A 19023-nucleotide genomic window follows, 5' to 3' on the forward strand; every position below is an offset into this window, starting at 1 on the left:
AGGATATAAAATCCTGCCATGAAGTTGCCTATAGCGACAAATTGCTGCTCAGCTGCTCGGATAATGTATCTGTTAGTCAGTTGAGAGAGCAGAGAAAGACATCAGGTTCCCATGCCTTAGGATGTGTGTAGGGAAAAACTCCCTTGGAGGCTGACACTTATCCTACTTTCTCTTCTTATATTCCCCTGAGTGCCTTGGAGAGCTGAGAACAGGGCTGGGTGACTTGGCTCAGGATGTCCTGAGTGAAAGGGGGTTACTACTGCTAATTACACTCAGACAACAGGTGCAAAGCAGGATTTACCCAGGGAAATTACACTGTATGTTCAACCTGGATAGGGGGTGAACTCACCCATACTCTTCCTTTTCTCCCCGACCTACCCCTTAATATTAGCAATTATTCCCCAAACCCCTTCTGCACTCACAGTGGCACACCTTGTAACTCATCTTGTCCAACTGTTACACGTATATTATCTTTCACCCCAAAATACACTTCGGATGTGTGTAAGCACAGAACCATATAAGCACAGAACCCCCAGAGCCTCTCACTGTATGAGTAAAGAGCCCCTCTTCCAAATAGCTTTTGACTTTCTTTTTCCTGTATGAAATCACAGGGTATCTGACACTCGTATCAGCAATTCCCATTGTCTTTCCTCTGCACTAAATGATGTCTCAGCAGCGAGCTGGCATCTGAGGGGAGGGTACAGTGTGAGGAGATTGCTAATATGCAGTGGTAGTTTGCAATGAGAGTGAATGTCATAAAAAAAGAGAGAGAAAAGAGTTTATTTTTGGAACTGAGTAGCTGTGTACAGGAAGTTTAAAAAAAAGAGATTTAGCCCTTACGTCTTTATTTTTATGTACTACCACCACAATGATCCTGAACAAAAACCAGAGATTTGATTTTGATTTTCTTCAAGGATTATTGCCTTTTGCAATGGGAAACTTGTGCAACTCATCAAATGCATCATGCCTGCTGTAGGCTGCAAAGATGACCCAATAGCCAAAGTTGTAAATGCAGCCATGTTGCTTAAAGTAATATTATTTCTTGACTATTTTGCTAAATTGAATGTCGCTTCTTTTCCTTTTTTTAAGTCAGGGATGAGGATATCTTGATAGTTTGCTGAGCATAGGAATTAGGGAATGACTTCATGGAAGACCATGTGACTCTAAATCTTAGTGAGCTGGACAGCGATTGAGAAGTGAGTTCTAGACAAATCATATGCTTAAAGAATGTCAAAATCAACAAAAAACTATGAACCAGAGACACTTTTTGGGGGGTGGGGGGCGGGAGAGGAGGGATTGGGGTCAGAATGGGGGGGTTGCAATTGTATGGGGAATATAAAAATAAAATTTATTATTTAAAAAAAAAGAAAAAAAAAGAATGTCAAAGCTAGATTCCAATCTTCATAACAGAAGCAGACTTATGGAAAACATATGTGAGAAGATGCAACTTTGGAGGCTTGCACAGAAAAAATAACTCAAAGAGACAATGTCATGGTTAACAAAACAGTTAGTGGATGTCCTTTCTAGCTATGATATCGCCATATATCCTGAACTGAGCGCTTTTTTGTGGGCACCCAGCTGGCCACCTCCTGTAGCCAAAGTTGAAGCATGACCAGCTACATCATTTTTAGTATACTTTGCACTCTAAAAATCTTAAGACTGTCACAGCAGATCATGAAACCAATGTGAAACCCTTTTAAGTGTCCAGCCCTTTTTTTCTCCATAGGTTGTATACTCACTCAGGGCCGCCTAGTTCTCATGGAAGCTTGGCACATAGCTTCAAAATGTATTGTCATCCTTAGGAAGAATAAAGGAATTTAAAGAAAACAAACACACGAACTAGCTACCATGCACTGCCTCTATCCCCCCACCACCCATCAGCACTTCTGGCACTTTAATAAGCTAAAACTAACCTGCCTGGTTAATTCAGATCAGTTTGCCCAGAAGGTACCCGGAATGTAATACAAGTCATGTAAGACAAGTCAGCACTGAGTAGCGGGAGAGGGAAAAGCAGAGATAATTCATTCACTCAGCCTAATAGCCCGACTGCTAACTCCCGTTCTCTGACCTTCCACATGTAAAATCTCCAACCTCCCCAAGAGCCAAAGTGATCTTAAAAAAGAAAAAAAAAAAAAAAAAAAAGGATGCATCTCATTTTGTGCCCTTCCCACCTCTCCTGCTTAAAATACCTCAAGGGCAGTTGAGTTCACAAGGTTTTCCAACCCGCCACCCAGTCTGGGTTATACACACTCATTGCACTTTTAACTTGTCTCCAGTGTCTCTCCCCTGACTAGACAGTGGGGGCAGGATCCTGTCTATTCTGTGCATCGTTGTGTCCCCAACACCTAGCAGCACAGTTCCTGGAAAACAGTAGGTGCTCAATAGGGGTCTATTGAAAGGATGAATGAATGTACCATGCAATTCATGTTTACACAAAATTATAAATGCCTACTGTCCTTCACTAGTCTTACCAATTAGTTTTGAAACTCTGCCATCAGGCAGCATGTCTGTCTGTCTGCATCTCCCCCAGTGCTCACCTGATAGTCCATGTTCAAAGAAAGTTAGTGACTAACAGAGCATTACATTCAAAGAATACAATCGGTTGAATTAGTTCTAACTAATAGCCCCCTGCCACTACCTGTAGAAGCTAAGAGAGAAATTCAATTAGGTGTTGTGTGTATGAGTTATAGATACTTTCTACTAGGCATGGTAAGTAATAACCAAAGGTACACATTATGTTACTCATGGTATTTCTTATTTTATTTTATATATTTCTTACATCATTTTTCATTATTGCCCAATGTATGCATTTTCATCTTGGTTATAGTCCCCATACAATTCCCACTCCCCCTTATTTTGACCCTATCCCTCCTCCACTGTCCCCACCCCCATAGTGTGTCTTTGGTTTGTAGTTGCTTGTTGATTTTGATTTTTTCTTTCTTATATTCTTTTTCCTGGTCTCTTATTTAAGTTTTCTAGATTCCTGCTATCAGTGAGACCATCCGGTATTTTTCTTTTTCTTTCTGGCTTATTTTGCTGAGACTTATGGTATTTCTTACCCAAAAAAAGGCAACTGTATCCCCTGCAGTTTTTGTTTACCAATTTTGGAAACGCCTTGTTATAAAACTTTGAAGTATTGTTGTGTTCGATTTATGCTGATGTGAGTGCGCCATCCATGTTAGATATATACAAGTATGAATAGTCTTATTTGTTGCGGTAACAATTGTTAGAATTTAGCCAAAGGAATTGATTTGCTATCATTCTTTTCTCTCATGTGACTATTTGTACAGTGGGATGTATAATGAGAAAAATCTTATGGAAAACTCAAGAAAAATATTTTTTTTTGTTTTTTTTTTCCTAAGATTTATTTATTTATGCATACAAGAACTGGGGTACAGGCCAGAGGTGTGGAGGGTGAGGGACTTCACCACAGAGTGGGGAACAGAACAGACAAATCAATTGAAATACACTGCTGAGGGGAGCAGCAGGCAAGTCAGGAGAGGTCTGCTGCGCCATGTGGGTAGCTCCCTGGCTGGGGATCAAACTCATGCTGCAGTGGCTGCAGATAGCTTCATAGGTTGCATCTTAACCCCTTGCACCACCAGGGAGGCCCCAGGAAAAATATTTTATCTTCAGTGACTTTCACACTGATACTTTGACCCACAGAATCGAGTTCCCTATGTCCAGTTTTCCGATGATGATTTCCCTATTGCTAATGCTGTTTTTTTCAGATTTGCAGACCTTGATAGCATTTAACATATTTTCAGCTTAATTAACAATAGTCTATTTTCCCACCTTCTTTCTAATGCCTTTTGCAGACAAGAAGCCCCAAACTGTCTCACAGTCCTCAACCTCCCAGTCTGGGCGACCCGGTGGAACATTTATCAGAGACATCTGGTGATTCTTTGGAAGCCATGTCTGAGGGAGAAGCCCCAACTCCTTTTTCCAGAGGCAGCCGGACTCGAGCGAGCCTTCCGGTGGTGAGGTCAACCAACCAGACGAAAGAAAGATCTCTGGGTAAGATTCAGAAAGCAGTTTCTGAGGCCCCTTTTACTATTACATATGTTTATTTTTATACTTCTGAACACACACCCCTGCATCCGAATGTTGATTTGACCTTGATTTGTAAAAATGCAAGTACTCAGAAATCAGTCATCTACACCAAGTTTTGGGATTTACCAGACAAGAATACAGCAAGTTCAAGCTGTCTTTCTGGCTGGGCACATTTAAAACTGGCATTGGTTAGCCACTCCAGCAAGGGTTTGTAGGACTTGTTCATGGTCCTTATGTAGAGAGTAGCAAGGGACTTATTGCCAGATGAGCTCCCTCATTTTTCAGGGAACTTCCTCCCAAGTGTCAGAAGCTGGGTAGGTGGGATCTGAGCAGCTACAGGAAGAGGTGCAGTTGCAGCCAACACTGCCATGATTGGTAACGAAAGTCATAAACAGGGGACTGTAATTGCCTCCTAAGGATGGAGGGCCTTGGACTACGTTTGGCGTCACTTTTCCTTTCGATAGGCTTTTAAGAAAAGCAGAGAATTCTGTCTTTCTGCCTTTCCCACTTAATTGCCTTTTCATATTGTATAGTCACTTTCTATCTTACTTTGTTTTTTAAATGTTTTCTCATCCTTTAACAAAATCTGGGGATTTAGAACTCTTTGTCAATTGTACTGGTGTTTCATATAATTAGCTTGGTTAATTAATCAAGATTCGGACTCAATACCTGTGTTTGCAGACAGATGGGATGAGGGGATAGAAACAGTGTCAACACAAAGAAGGCTTCAGGGTCTTGTCCCTGCAGGAGGTAGCTGAATTCTACCGTGTAAATCTAGTAAATACCTTGTGTGAAGAAGAGACGATGTGGAGAGGTAGCCTGATTATTTTCCTCAATTGCAGATGATAGCCAGAACACATTGATTCAGACATTGTCCTAAAAAAAAACAACTCTATTTGCATTATTTAACATTCAATTTCGTATATATCATCTTAGTTTAATAATCCAAGTTCCTCATTTTACAAATGAAAGAAGAAAACCACAGAAAATTTCCCTTATATGAGGTCAAATAATTACATGGTGGAAGGGAGAAGTCCAGACTTCCAGATCATATTATTCCATTCACAAGTGAAGGCAGGGGAACAGGCAGGGGTGGGGTCTACCCAAGGACCATTTGGCCAGTGCAGTGTCAGGGTGAACCAGCTTCCACCAGGCTGTGCTTTCCATCTGGATTACAAGAGCCTTGTGTTTTCTAAACCTACGCGTGCTTGAGGCCAAAGAGCAGAGATCAGCCAAGTAATGGAATTTCTCCTTTGTGCTTTGCAGGAAATGAGTGTTGCTCAGGTCTTTGTAAAAATAGCCTTTGCTTTGCAAAATAAAATGAAGATAAAAATAAATGCCTATGCAGCTTCTCCCATACCTTTGAGCCTGTTGACAAATGAATCCCATCTTGCCAGCAGGAATTCCCCCTTCTTGCCGGTCCTCCACTCTGGCAGCCAAGTGCAGTCAGCAGTGCAGGTAAATGCTGGCAGCATTCGGGAGCCATGCCCAGAGGTTAGAGGCTGAGCAGCTGGTATCCTCACCCCAAGAATCACTGAGGGTGACTGGTGTTTTCTCATAGTGTGACCACACTTCTGCAGAATTCTAAGCAATCACAGAGTCACAGCAGATTAAAATAGGCATCCAAGGTGCATTTTATTCTCTCAGCTCCAAGCGGCCCATGATTTTCACAACCCCAGGATAGAAAGAAAAGACCACAGGAGGAGATGTGAGGAGAGAAATGAGAAATTTGCCCAAACTGGAGAGCTATGGTTCCTGAAAATGAAGCTGGCACTGGGCCTACGGGCTTGGCGCTGTCCTTGACTGCCTCTTTGTGGCTGATTTGGGAATGTCCACCCTGCTGCACCTGGTCTCCTGGCATAATTAAGTTGAGCCTAGATGAGAAACAAACAGGAAAGTGTGAGTCAGGGAGTCTAAACACAATCTCCCTGCCAGGAGCCTTGCTCAGCCTTGTGTTCGGGAAAATCCCCATGTGCCTGGTTTTATTTAACACGCAGACACTTGCTCCTGGGAAGAGCAGGCTCCCCAGAGCACCCGGCCCCCAGAGGGAAGGAGGGATGTATTCCGTGGCAGAAAGGCGCAGCTGTGGCTGAAGCCCCAGAGGCCAGAGGCTGCAGACTGGAGACTTCGAGCTGTGCCTTTCTGCAACCCAACAGTCAGCGCTGTTTGGAAGGCCCTGGTGTTGTTTGGGATTTGTACATTGTTGTTGTCATTTTATACCTTAATCCACAGAATTTAAGATCCCCACTGCAGTTCCTGTTGAGCCTGTCTTTATTGAAACTTTTCAGTTTGCTGATTGTGGGTTTGGGGGTTCTTTTTTTTAAACGATGACATTAAATTGTTAGTTATCTTGGTTACTGAGTTTTAGGGGAACTCTTAAATTTTGGCCAAGGGGGGTGCCTCACACTCTTCACCCCAGGGGCTGACCTGAGGGTCACCCCAGAAATGACACCCACCATGGCGTGACCTCACGAAGCCCGAGGGGCACGGACCCCAGAGCCTGTCGCTCTTGTGCCCAAGCGCAGTGTGTTGCTCTGCGAGCTCGCCCCCTTGGGCAGCAATGCTGGGAGACCTTTGCTCCCTGACTGTGGGGGGCTGGGACTGGACAGCTTCTCCAAACTGCTTCATTCCTTGATGGGGATGAAACATCGCCACCCATCAGGCCGCCTGTGCCTGGAGATAAACCTGCCTATTTAATAATTTTCCACCTGAATAATTCGTCCTTTCTGTTAATTTAGTATATTTCTAGGATGGGAGGAAGGTGGGGAAGCTGGGCATGGTGCATATCCAAGAGGCTTTTAGAAAATGTCTAGGAACGAGAAAGACAGGGATGAAGTTAGACATCGCTGGTGTCGCTAATATTCTCCTGCAGGTGCTGCCTGCTAGCAAGATGCAAGCTTTTCATTGTGAGAGGCATCTGTGGCCACACGCAAAACGCACACTTACTCTGGTGCTGAAGGCCAACCAGCCATTCTCAGAGAACGGCTTAGATAAAGAAAGAAATTTGCTCTGATTTTGATTTTTATCAGGTTCCAATGATCTACATACACCCCTAAGTTTTTAGAGTGGTGGGCTCCCTCCTGGCCCCACCCTGGCTCCCTCCTGGCTCCCTCCTGGCCCCACCCATCTAGAGCCCAAATGAAATTCTTCTCAGTGGCATTTATGCCATTTTTCCATCCCTGTCTCTTTAGTGAAAACAGAGATTAGGGCAAAAGAAAGTCTAAAAAAATAAAGTGAAAGCCATTTTGCAATAGAGTTTGGTTTTAGAAATAATTTCCATAAAAAATCGACCCGCTGATATTAGGTCTGGATCTCCTTGATGGCGTCGTTCCCTTTTAATCATGGCCGTCCTGTAAATGCCTGTCTGGAATGTGACCATCAGCCAGGGCTGGGGTCTGGCTGTTCCACAGTAGGCCTTCGGGAAAAGGGGAGCCGCAAGATGTTCCCGGCCTTATGTGTGCCCTCAGGAATTTGAAAATAAAACTCATGTGAAAACAAGAACGGCAGTGCAATTTTCTTCTCGCTGCAGCCAGCTGCCTTTGTTGACCATATTCTGAGTGGTTAGCTTTAGAAAAGAGACTTCCCTTCCCAGCCCAGGATGCTGGTGTTGCCATTTCTCTATTTGCTGCCTCAAACACTCAGAAAACAGTTAAGAATGATTTTAAGCAGCACGGGAGTATTGTAGACTTTTTGACAGAGAACTTTCCTAAGTCAAGTGTATTGTTCAGTATCCTTGTATCCTTGTAGCTTTTTTTTTTTTTAAGGATTTATTTATTTATGCATACAAGAACTGGGGTAAAGGCCAGAGGTGCAGGGGTGAGAGGATTCACCAGAGACAGAGCGGGGAACACAACAGGCAGATTGACTGAAATACACTGCTGAGGGGAGCAGCGGGTGAGACAGGAGAGGTCTCCTGCGCCATGTGGGTATCTCCCTGGTGGGGGATCGAACTTATGTTGCAGTGACTGTGGATAGCCTCATAGGTTGCGTCTTAACCCCTTGCACCACCAGGGAGGCCCTGTAGCTATTTTTTTTTTTAATTCCGAGGCAAAAACAGTGATGACAATAGTTCTTTAAGAGGAATTTAAGGAAAAGAAGGCTTCTGGTTGCCCATCTACCTACCATGCACAAGAGTGGGTGGCAGGTTAGAGCAAAGGATTGAAGAAGCCTCCATCCACAAAGCAGAAAGCCAATAAGGTTTATGGGCAAAGACTAAGACTTAAATCAGGTTTTTTGAACATGAAGAGTTATCCCTTAAATAGTTAAAAAAGAAACATTTCAGAAAAATGAAAAGTATTGCTCTGTAGAGTAAGTGAAATATTTTATGAAATTGTTTTCCTAAGTACTAGTTATGAATGAAATGTAATATAGAAATTCAAATTTATGGGAGGGAGTTTGGTAGCAGGTCAGTAGGTTTGGTGCATTTTCCTGACTGTTTTTAGGTGTTGTAAAAGAAGTCAGGGTATTTTCTCCAGCACAGGAAAGAAGTGGACAGAGGTAGACGCTTTTGACAACTGACTGACATCATCCATTCCAAAACCTCAGTAATGTACGTTTCTTGACTTTGGAAACTGGAAAGCAGAATTATCCTGAGTATCTACTATTCTAGGTTCCAGAAGGTGGAAATCAAGGCAATCGTTAACGCATTGGGGTTTTCTTCAGTATCATTTGTCAAGGTCTCAGGGCAAAATTATCAGCTTAGCATTGAGAGTTGGAATAGAAGCCTCCATTTTTCTAACTGAGGGTGCAGGTATAGCCTGGTTCTCCATGGTACTGGACACTTCCTGATTAAGGCAGCGTGGCTTTGGAGTCACAGCTGTTCTGTATGGCAAGAAACTTCCACTTTGTCAGATGTGTTTTGCAGTGTCCCTGTTCAACAGTGAAAATGCAACCCAATAATTCTGCAACCATTTAACTAACACAGTTTCACTTAAACTATCTGGAGTCCTCACAGTTCTCTGCAACTGAACACTGACATATAAGGTCTGATTTACTGTATTTGTAGAACTAGTAGTACCACAAGTTCTTCATGTTTCAGAAAATATAGCAAGTACAGCTAAGTATTTGATAGTAATCTAGAGAATAAACTGGAAGTGTGGTTTTCAAACTATGTTCCACAGAACTCTAGAGTTTTTGAGTTTTCTGTGCTGTAAACATTGTTTCATTGAAGATTGCATTTGAAAAATGAAATGTGCTTAATTGCTAACACACACACACAAACACACATACACAATAAAAACATTGAATAGACCAGGGTATTGGGAAGGACAAAAAAAGAAGGCATAGGGAAATTTCATTTGGCTATAATGGGTAGAAAAAAGATTGCCTCTTTCTTTTCTTGACATAGTGAATGTCCTGAAGGGTCGTTTTGCAAACTAAATAAATTTTTAAATTAAGAAAATAAAAATGGGGGGAGCCTCCCTGGTGGCACAAGAGGTTAAGCACCGCACTATGAAGCAATCTGCAGCCTCTGCAGCACAAGTTCGATCCCCGGCCGACCAGAGAGAAACCCACATGGCGAAGCAGACCTCTCCTGTCTTGCCCGCTGCTCCCCTCAGCAGTGTATTTTGGTCAGTCTGGCCTGTACCCCAGCTTTCGTATGCATAAATAAATAAATCTTTCAAAAAAAAAAAAGAAAAGAAAAATGGGGCCTCCTTGATGGCTATTAGCACCATGAAGCTAACAGCAGCCACTGCAACACAAGTTCGATCCCCGGCCAGGGAGCTGACCCACATGGCACAGCAGACCTCTCTTGTCTTGCCCGCTGTTCCCCTCAGCAGTGCATTTCAGTAGATCTGCCTGTTCTGCTCCCCACTCTGTCCCTGGTGAATCCTCTCACCCCTTCACCCCCACACCTGTGGCTACACCCCCACTCTTATATGCATAAATAAACCTTTAAAAAATTAAAATGGATTTGGGTCTGGGAATTAGCCACTAAGAGAAATAGTTCGAGAAATTCTTTGGTATAGTAAACCATGTTTTTGTGATATAAGTAAAGCCCTCTACTTTTCCTTCATATGCTTGAATTTTCATATATAAGATTTTCTGGAAAAAGGGAGTACTTGTCTATCTTTATTCACTTGGCTCTCAATTCACCCATAAGAAAGAATTTTATTGTAAAAGATCATGTAGACATGTGATTTGTTTGTGCTTACTCTAAAAAATAGTCAGATGACTTTTGAAATTTCTTGCTTTTAAAGCACATTGGCTGGGGCCTCCCCTGGTGGTGCAGCGGGTTGAGCGTTGCACTGTGAAGCTGTCCGCAGCCTCTGCAATGCGGGTTCAATACCCTGCCAGCCAGAGAGAAACCCACATGGCTCAGCAGACCTCTCCTGCCTCGCCCGCTGCTCCCCTCAGCAGTGCGTTTGGTCCATCTGCCTGTTGTGCTCTTCTCTCTGTCACTGGTGAATTCTCTCACCCTCCCATGACTCTCACCTGTACCCCAGCTCTTGTATAAATAAATAAATCTTTAAAAAAAAATAAAGTGCATTGGCTGAAACTCTAGATTTCTCAGACATTGACAAGGATTAGCAAATACAGCACCTGAGAAATTCTATGCCCTTTGCCAGCATTTCAGAGATTACTCAGCAGACTATGATGCAGGTGGGAAAAGCATCAATATGGTGGATCGAAGATGATCAAGTCTAAGGATCTGAAGCCTCCCAGAGCCACCATTACTTTATAGGGTCTGTGGTTGGTTAGGTGGGTAGCAATCTTGGAAAAGAATTGGAGTCTCCTATTTCTGTTTCTTCCATCACAACCGGGTGTTGCTCAATCTGAATTACAGGTCACCTTTAGTGGAAAGCTAACATAAGATGTTTCAATACTGCAGGCAGAGCTAAGGGGTTAAAAAACTAGAAAGGTGTTTTAAATTTCCAAAGTCACTTCAGAAAATTAATCTGCCAGTAAAGCAGTGTGAAATATTTCCCTCTTCTCAAGCATGACATCTAGACCCCAGCCACCACTTTTGCTTTTTTTTTCTTCTTATATAAAAAATACTCTCATTTAATAAAATACTGTTCATCAAGTTTCATAAGCCACAGAAAAAAGCAAGGCAAATTTGATGTACTTGTTATACATACCTCTTTATGTCCGAAATGATTTTATTTGACTCATTCAAAAACAATAAAAATGTATCAGAACCATTAAAACAAGAATTAATATGAGTGGCAGTGGGGTACAATATGTGTGCCAGAAAAAACAAGATAAGGATAATTGCTGTGATTGTAGCCAAGACCAAAAAAAAAAAAAAAAAGAAGATAAAAGGAAAAATGTAATGTGTCAAATGGATTTCATTATTTAAGAAGAGGTTTATGTAGCAGCACGTTAAGGAAAAAAAGTTTTAAAGCATTTATATGTCAAGAACTGCTATATCTAATGTTGTTGACATTATATTATATAACAGACAGTAATACTTAATAGCCCTTTGATAAAAAGATTTTTCACACAGTTACATCTTTACATACAACTTCAAAATCCAGGGACACAGTAGTAAAACCAGGCTGTTTGAAGGCAAATCTTTTGGACTCTGTAGTTTCCTGGTGATTGGAGATAGGGCCTTGAAAGAGGTAGCTAAGTTAAAATGAGATCATTGGGATGGGCCGTAATTCAATAAGGCTGCTGTCCTTACAAGAAGACTAGGACTCAGGCAGAGACAGGAGGAAGATATAAGGTAGAAAGTGGCCGTCAAAGAGCCAAGGAGAAGCTGCAGGAGGGCCAACCTCAGAAGTCCAGCCTCCAGAACTGGGAGAAAATGAATTTCTGTTGCTTGAACCACCCACTGTATGTGCTATGTTATGGCAACCCTAGCAAACACACAGGTTCCAGACACCTTGTCCCTTATCATTCCTTTTCCCAAGAAGGTACAGGCAGGACTGTGGCTGTCGTCACTAACTTGAATGTTTCTTAATTGAAGTAGTAGAATTCAGTTTATCAGGTGTTCTTCAGTTTTGATTGACTTTATTCTGGCCTCCTCAGGCTTTGCACCGGACACTGACTTGGTCTTTTAGCATCATCACAAGGTGACATTTTAAAACCCTGAGTATACAAGTTCAACTTTCTCTACTTTTCTTTTTGATGTCTCTAAGCCTCATCCTCAAATTTAGCAAATAAGTTTGACATCTAACTGATTTCACTGTATCCCATCAAGAAAAGCTCCTTTTTTCATCATGCTGAGTTTGAGTTCTCAAAAGTTTGGTACTGTCATTAAAAATGATATTTCCACCAACTTTTCACTTACAGAATTTTTCTAAGGTGTTAATTGGCTTTCAGACATCTCTGGCTAAATGTCTCCCAGTAATATAAAACTAAACAAGATAAAAATAAAGCCTTCAATTCCCCCCCCCACCCCAAGTTTTGCCCACTTGTCAATTTTTTTCTCCATTCATGTATTTATTAAGAATATTCAGTTTCTGGCACTGTTAAAGGTGCCATGGTGAGTTATTTAAAAAATATATGAAATCTGGTTCTTGTGTTTAAGGAATTTTCAGTATAACTAAAGACACATGGTAACCATGTAAGGACTTTAAAATATGCATAAATCAAAGGCTGTGCAGATGAAGCTGTGCATGTGCCCAGCCATGCTGGCCTCCTGGGTGTTCCAACAGTCTCCCCACTGCGGAACTATGCCAGTGTTGGTCTTTCTGCCTGCAGTCAACCTCCGTTCCTCCGCCCCCCAGCCCCCCAACCCCGCATCTGCATGGCCTCTACTCACTTCATTCTCACCTCTGCTCAAATGGGTTTCATCAGAGATCCCTCTCCGTGTAAAATAGCACTCACCCTGCCTGTCTCTATCAACGTACCCTGCTATTTTCCTTCTCATGACATTTATTGTTTAGCACCGTGACTCCCAAACTTCAGCAGACAACTTGTTAAAGCATAAACTGCCGACTTTACTTTCCGAATTTCTGATTCAATAGATCTGCGGTGGAACCCAAGAATTCCCATGACTACCCTGTGCCCAGGTGACGCTGGTGCTGCTGGCCAGCAAGCCTCTGACTTAGGGTAAAGTGCCCTCTGGAAGATTTAAAGTGTCATTACAATGTGGCACCACACGAGGGCGCTTTACAGTCTCTAATCGTGATGGAAAGGAGACAATGCTTTGGTAGGAAAATGTGGAGGCCATTAGTGTCTGGTCTGGATCATGTGCTTAAACTAGAGTGCATGTGACTGGCAGGCACTCATGAGGAGTCTGAGGATGTGTAGGCTTCCCACAGTGAGCTCTCGACTCCTCATTCCCATCTAGGTCTGTCTTGCTTTTTTCACCATCCCTAGTTTTGATCCCTCTTTGACCTCTAAACCAACTTTATCTACCACGTCATCCCCCAGCTTGACACACTTAGAAATATTGAAATAAACATCAAGGAAAGGTGGCTGGCACTTTCATATGACTTGACTCCTCTCCGTACACCATCTTCCATTTCCCAAATTCAGGGATTTCCGCCCCATGACTGTCTGCCCGTGGCTGCCCCAGGCTTCCTGTCGCTCAGTCCTGGTGGGTTAGCACCCAGGCGTAGATGTCAACAAGGCAGGGGTGCAGGGGCAGGGCCAGTGCAGCTGAAGATTTCCCTGGGGAAGGGAGCTCTGTGGGGACCAGATGCTTAGTGCTTTGATTCAGTAATTAGTTTTCCAGGATTCAAGGTCTCAGTACTTACATGTGCTTCCATTTGTCTTGATAAGAAGAATCAAGTAATGTTGGAGCCCTTTTAAGAATAAAAGAGTTGAGGGCCTCCCTGGTGGCGCAAGGGGTTAAGACGCAACCTGTGAAGCTGTCCACAGCCAGCACAGCACGAGTTTGATAGTATCTGACCCACGTGGCACAGCAGACCTCTCCAGACTCACCCGCTGCTCCCCTCAGCAGTGTATTTCAGTCATTCTGCCTGTTCTGTTCCCCACTCTGTCTCTGGTGGATTCTCTCGCCCCCACACACACCTCTGGCCTGCACCCCAGCTCTTGTATGCATAAATAAATAAATCTTTAAAAAAAACTTACTGCAAAACAGAAAGCATTCCTATCTTCCCTTTTCCTTTGTCAGCTCTAAACAGTCACTGTGAAGCTGTGTCACAGGAACCCATTACTCAACTAGTTGTGTTACAATGAGAATAGTGAAGAGTATCAATTAGTATTCAAATGTAGTGTTTTCTTAGTAAAACCATAAAAATGCAAATTTTTATCTTATCCTGTGTGGCTGAGAAAAGGGAAATGATATTTTGAAGAGCAAAGAAAACTACAGGTCTGTTGAACTATGAATTAAATTCCTGTTTGTAAATATTGTTTCAATGTCTCCTGATTCTAAAATGCTCTTGAAGTCCAAGGACATTAAGATACCTTCTCTCACACACAGGACATACAGGAGAACATACGGACACACATAATGGGTCTTGAGGTAAGAGGTGTTAGGGCTTAGTCGTTCATGTTTGTTGACAGGTTTGAATAAAAGAAACCTGAGAATTCATCTCTGATCTCTCAGGCTTTTTCCTTCTTCTTTTAGCCTGGAATAAATGACTAAAGCTCTCCATTTTATAGGATTGAAAAGAAAGAGTACTTTTATCTTGGTTGAAACATTGTGAGGCAGAAGGTTCTGTTTGCTGGCTCATAAAAGAGTTTATGCCTCATCTGTTGTACGGAAGATGACTAGCAAATGCACTAGAAAAAGATTTGAAATGTGTTGCCTCCTGAAGTGGAATTATAATCAGGTGTATTATTGAACAATCCAATTTTCCTTAACGTGTCCAGATTTCTGCATTGGCAGTAAGGATTCAAGTAAAACCAAACAGAGCAGTAAGCAAAATGTAGCTTCAAACTCTAAAAACACGTGTGATTGCCTACCTCTTTGTGTGCACTTCAGAAACTGTTTGCCTAACTCTTTCACAATAGTTGCTTCTGATGAAACAACTAAAGCACCTGTCACTGACAGAGCTTATGCCCGTCTATAAAAACATCAGGAACATTCTGAACCCAGCACTACCATCCCAGCTCTGTCATGGAATAACTCAGAGATCCTGCACAAAGCTCTCATCCTTCCTACTTCTCAGTTTCTTCCTCTATAAAAGCCTGGCCCATCTCCCCAGAGATCCAAGAGGGATGTAGGCACTAGAGAAATGGTTATGAAAGCAGAGTGCCTCCCAGTCATTCATTTTTTTTTTTTAAGATTTTATTTATTTATTTTTGCGTAGGGAAACCTCCTGATACATACAAGGTCCCACTGTTAGACCTTTTTTTTTTTATACCATGTAAAAGAGGAACCACCTTTTGAAAACATTATCAACAGAACTGAAGTCAGTAAGATATCTTAGCAAAATGTGTATGTGAAATCAAGGTTGAAATTCCACCTATTATGTTCACATAGGTCTCTTTTTAATTAATAAAACTGTTCCTGACAAAGCAAAGCAATTACTCTTATTTTTATCACTCAAATGGATATTCTTTAAAAAAAGAATTCCTAGCATGTGCAACAGGGATACAGAGCTAGGTCAGCCTAATTCTCAAGTACACGGAGTAAAACAAATGCATTCGTATTTTGTTATGCAGGGAACACATACGGTTTTTGAGATTCTTGAGATTTTTTTTTATTTTGAACTATTATGGAATCTTTATCTTTTTGTTTCATATGTACTGGTCTATCTCCTTTATCGCATTTATATTCCAAGACCATTGTTCATATAATTTGTGATTGTGATGTTAAGTGTATATGCATACTAACTACTACTTAAAGGGTGTGCTTGGTGAATTCGTTCATATTATTAATAATTATTCCTTGGGTTATTCTAGAGTAATTGTATGTGGTATGTATGCATATGTATGTGTGCATATGTTCTCACACAAGTAAATACATATGCATACACATATGTGATTTTCTGAAATTGGGACACCCTTTTCCATTGTTTGTGAGCATCACTGAATAATCTATGGCAAACCTATTCTGGCAGAGAGAAAGAAAACAATGTAAAATTAAAACCCCAATGTGATTGGAAAGAAAAATGGTTTCAGGCCTTACATAAACAGACACTAGTCTATTTCCCTGAGTCTCACTCTCAACATTGAAAATTTTAAGTTTTTCTTTGGACGCGGAGACAGATACTATCAGCAGGAAGCTGGGGAGGAAAGTGATGCTTTTGCTTCTGGCCAACTACACCACCAAGATCACAGAGATAACCTCTAATTTGTGCACAAACTATGTCTTCTAAAACAAGAGCAGTCACTGCAGAAGGTGGTTAGTAATGACTGTGTAAGAACAAGCGCTAGCTGGGTTGCTACTATCTCTTTGGCCAAAAATCGTTTGTGTCTGCAGAATTCTAAAGGAATTCTGTGCATTTTCTATGTTTGTTCTATTTTTCCACTAAGATTGTAACAATACCACAAAAAATGTTTGGTCAAAAAAGAAAAAAAAGGAAGAAAGGAAGAAATCTGAATCTCCTAAAAATATTTCCATTATTACTGATGACATTTGAACAGTGTTCATCTGACACACTTGTCAGTCTTCAGCAATGATTTGGGACTATTTGGAGATTGAACTTCCCAACGCTTTAGCTTATGGTCCCCTTACTTTGTAAAGTGCCCCTTATACTGTCATGTTACAACAAATGATCAGAGAGAGTGAGCTATAAGCACTCCCTCCGGTTCCTTTCCTGTGGTTTCTCTTGAACCCATCCATTTAGAACTTCAGTCCCACCACTCTATAGAAGCAGCTCAGATCAAGGTTACTAGTGACCCCCACATATTAATGAGGCTTCCCTTTACTTTACCTGTCAGCACTGAATATGTTAGATCACTTCCCAGCCCTGAGACATATACTTCCCTTGGTCTCCTGCGCCTCTCTCAGTTCTCTTCCTATCTCACTGGCAGTTTCTCTTCAATCTTTTCTAGTTCCTTATTAGCCATTAAAATTGGCCTTAGCGATGTGGAGAAAAAGGAACTCTCCTGCACTGCTGGTGGGAGTGCAAACCTTTCCAACCACTATGGAGAGCTGTGTGAAGACTCCTCAACCTACTAAAGATAGAGCTTCCATATGATCCAGCAATTCCACTCCTAGGTATTTACCCAAAGGACACAGAAACATTAATTCAAAAGGGCACTTGCACCCCTATGTTTATAGCAGCACTATTTACAATAGCTAAGCTATGGAAACAACCCAAATGCCCAAAAATAGATGACTGGATCAAGAAGATGCGGTACATATACACAATGGAATATTACTCAGCAATCAAAAAAGATAAACTCATGCAATTTGCAGCAACATGGATGGAGCTAGAAGGGACCACACTCAGTGAAATAAGCCAGAAAGAAAAAGAAAAATATCTGATAGTCTCACTCATAGTGGGAATTTAGAACACCTAAATAAGGGACCAGGAAAAAGAGTAATTATAATAAAGTAAAAATCAAAATCAACAAGCAACTATAGACCAGAGATACACTACAGGGGTGTGGGGTGGGAGAGGAAGGATGAAGGTCAAAATAGCGGGGGTAGGTGGCAATTGTATGGGGAATATAACCAAAATGAAAATGCATACATTGTGCAAAAATGAAAAATGATGTAAGAATTATAAAAATAAAATATTAAAGAAAAAACTGGTCTCAGCATCCAGACCTCATCTCTCTTAGCTATACCAATATTCTAGGTCATCCAATCCAGTCCTGTGGCAGCCAAAGACCACCTATATGATTATATTGGTCAGTTCCAGGTGCCATAATAAAATACCATAGACTTGGTTGACTAAACAGTGGAAATTTATTTCCTCACAGTTCTGGAGGCTGGGAGACCAAGTTCAGGATATCCGCAGGGTCTGGTGGCTCTCTTCCTGCCTTGCAGATGGCTATCTTCTTGCTGTGTCTCTGGATTTTCTGGGTGCTCACTTCTGGAAAGACAGAGCATGGGCCCTCTAATATCTCTTCTAATCAGGTCATTTATCCTATCAAGAGGGTCTCACTTTCATGGCCTCATTAATCCTAATCACCTTCCAGAGGCCCCACCTTCAAAATATCAAATACCATCATAATGGGAGTCTGGACTTGAATGTATGCATGGGGGTGGGGGAGTACAAATGCTTGGTCCATTGTTAATGATGACACCCTCTGACCCAGGCATTTCCCCTGAAGTCCAGACTGATATTTCTTTTTTTTTTTTTAATAGAGGCATGTTTTATTTATTTATTTATTTATTTGTTTTGTTTATACATGCACTGGGTACAGTCAGAAGCGCGGGAGGGTGAGAGAATTCACCAGAGCCAGAGTGGGGAGCAGAGCAGGCAGAAGGACCGAAGTACACTGCTAAGGGGAGCAGCAGGCGGCAGGAGAGGTCTGCACGCCATGTGGGACCCTCCTCTGGTGGCCGGGGAGCAGCCGGGGATCGAACCGGTGCTGCAGAGGCTGCGGGCAGCTTCGCAACCCAGCGCTCAACCGCTGCGCCACCGGGGAGGCCCCAGACTGATATTTCATATCACCCACTTGACATCACACCCTTACCAGGACCCCAAATGAATTTCTGATAACCTCCCACCGCAAACACACACACCCCAGCTATTCCTCCCAAAGTCTTCTGTCTCAGTAAATTGCAACCCATCCTGCCAGATGTTCTTGCCACATCTTGCCTTTCTCCACGACTCCTCCTTTATTCACTCTGTCAGGAAATCCTATTCATTTCACCCTACTTTCAAAATATGTCTGTAAGTCTGACCAGTTCTTACCATCTCTCCACCCAGGTCCATGCACTCTCCTGGGTTATTACCTTGGGTTGCTACAGTCTTCTGATTTTATTCCTTATCTCCAGTGTTCCATTCTTGACAAAGCAGCTCTAGTACGTATATCCCCTGTCATCACACCCCTGTGTATGGCCTCTGCTGGCTCCCAGCTCACTGAGAATACAGCAGCCCATAGGGCCCCACCCCTCGCTCCCTTTCTAACTCCATCTCATCCCATTCACCCCATTCCTTCCAAACACACTGGCCCTTTGATGTTCCTAGAACAAGAAAACTG

General features: G+C 42.2%; 1 protein-coding gene across 12 annotated transcripts in view; it reads left to right on the forward strand.

Annotated features, from left to right (window-relative positions):
• The window catches only part of KIAA1217 (KIAA1217 ortholog), a 606452-nt gene that overhangs the window by 479231 nt on the left and 108198 nt on the right, over positions 1–19023 (forward strand). For all 12 annotated transcript variants that reach the window (XM_054695156.1, XM_054695157.1, XM_037510713.2 and 9 more), the window contains one exon: positions 3819–4017. In XM_054695156.1, coding sequence (XP_054551131.1) covers positions 3819–4017 — 199 coding nt within the window. The remainder of the gene's footprint in view (positions 1–3818; positions 4018–19023) is intronic.

Source organism: Talpa occidentalis, unplaced genomic scaffold (genome assembly GCF_014898055.3).
Source record: "Talpa occidentalis isolate TD23 unplaced genomic scaffold, MPIMG_talOcc4v2.1 talOcc4.14, whole genome shotgun sequence".
NCBI lineage: Eukaryota > Metazoa > Chordata > Mammalia > Eulipotyphla > Talpidae > Talpa > Talpa occidentalis.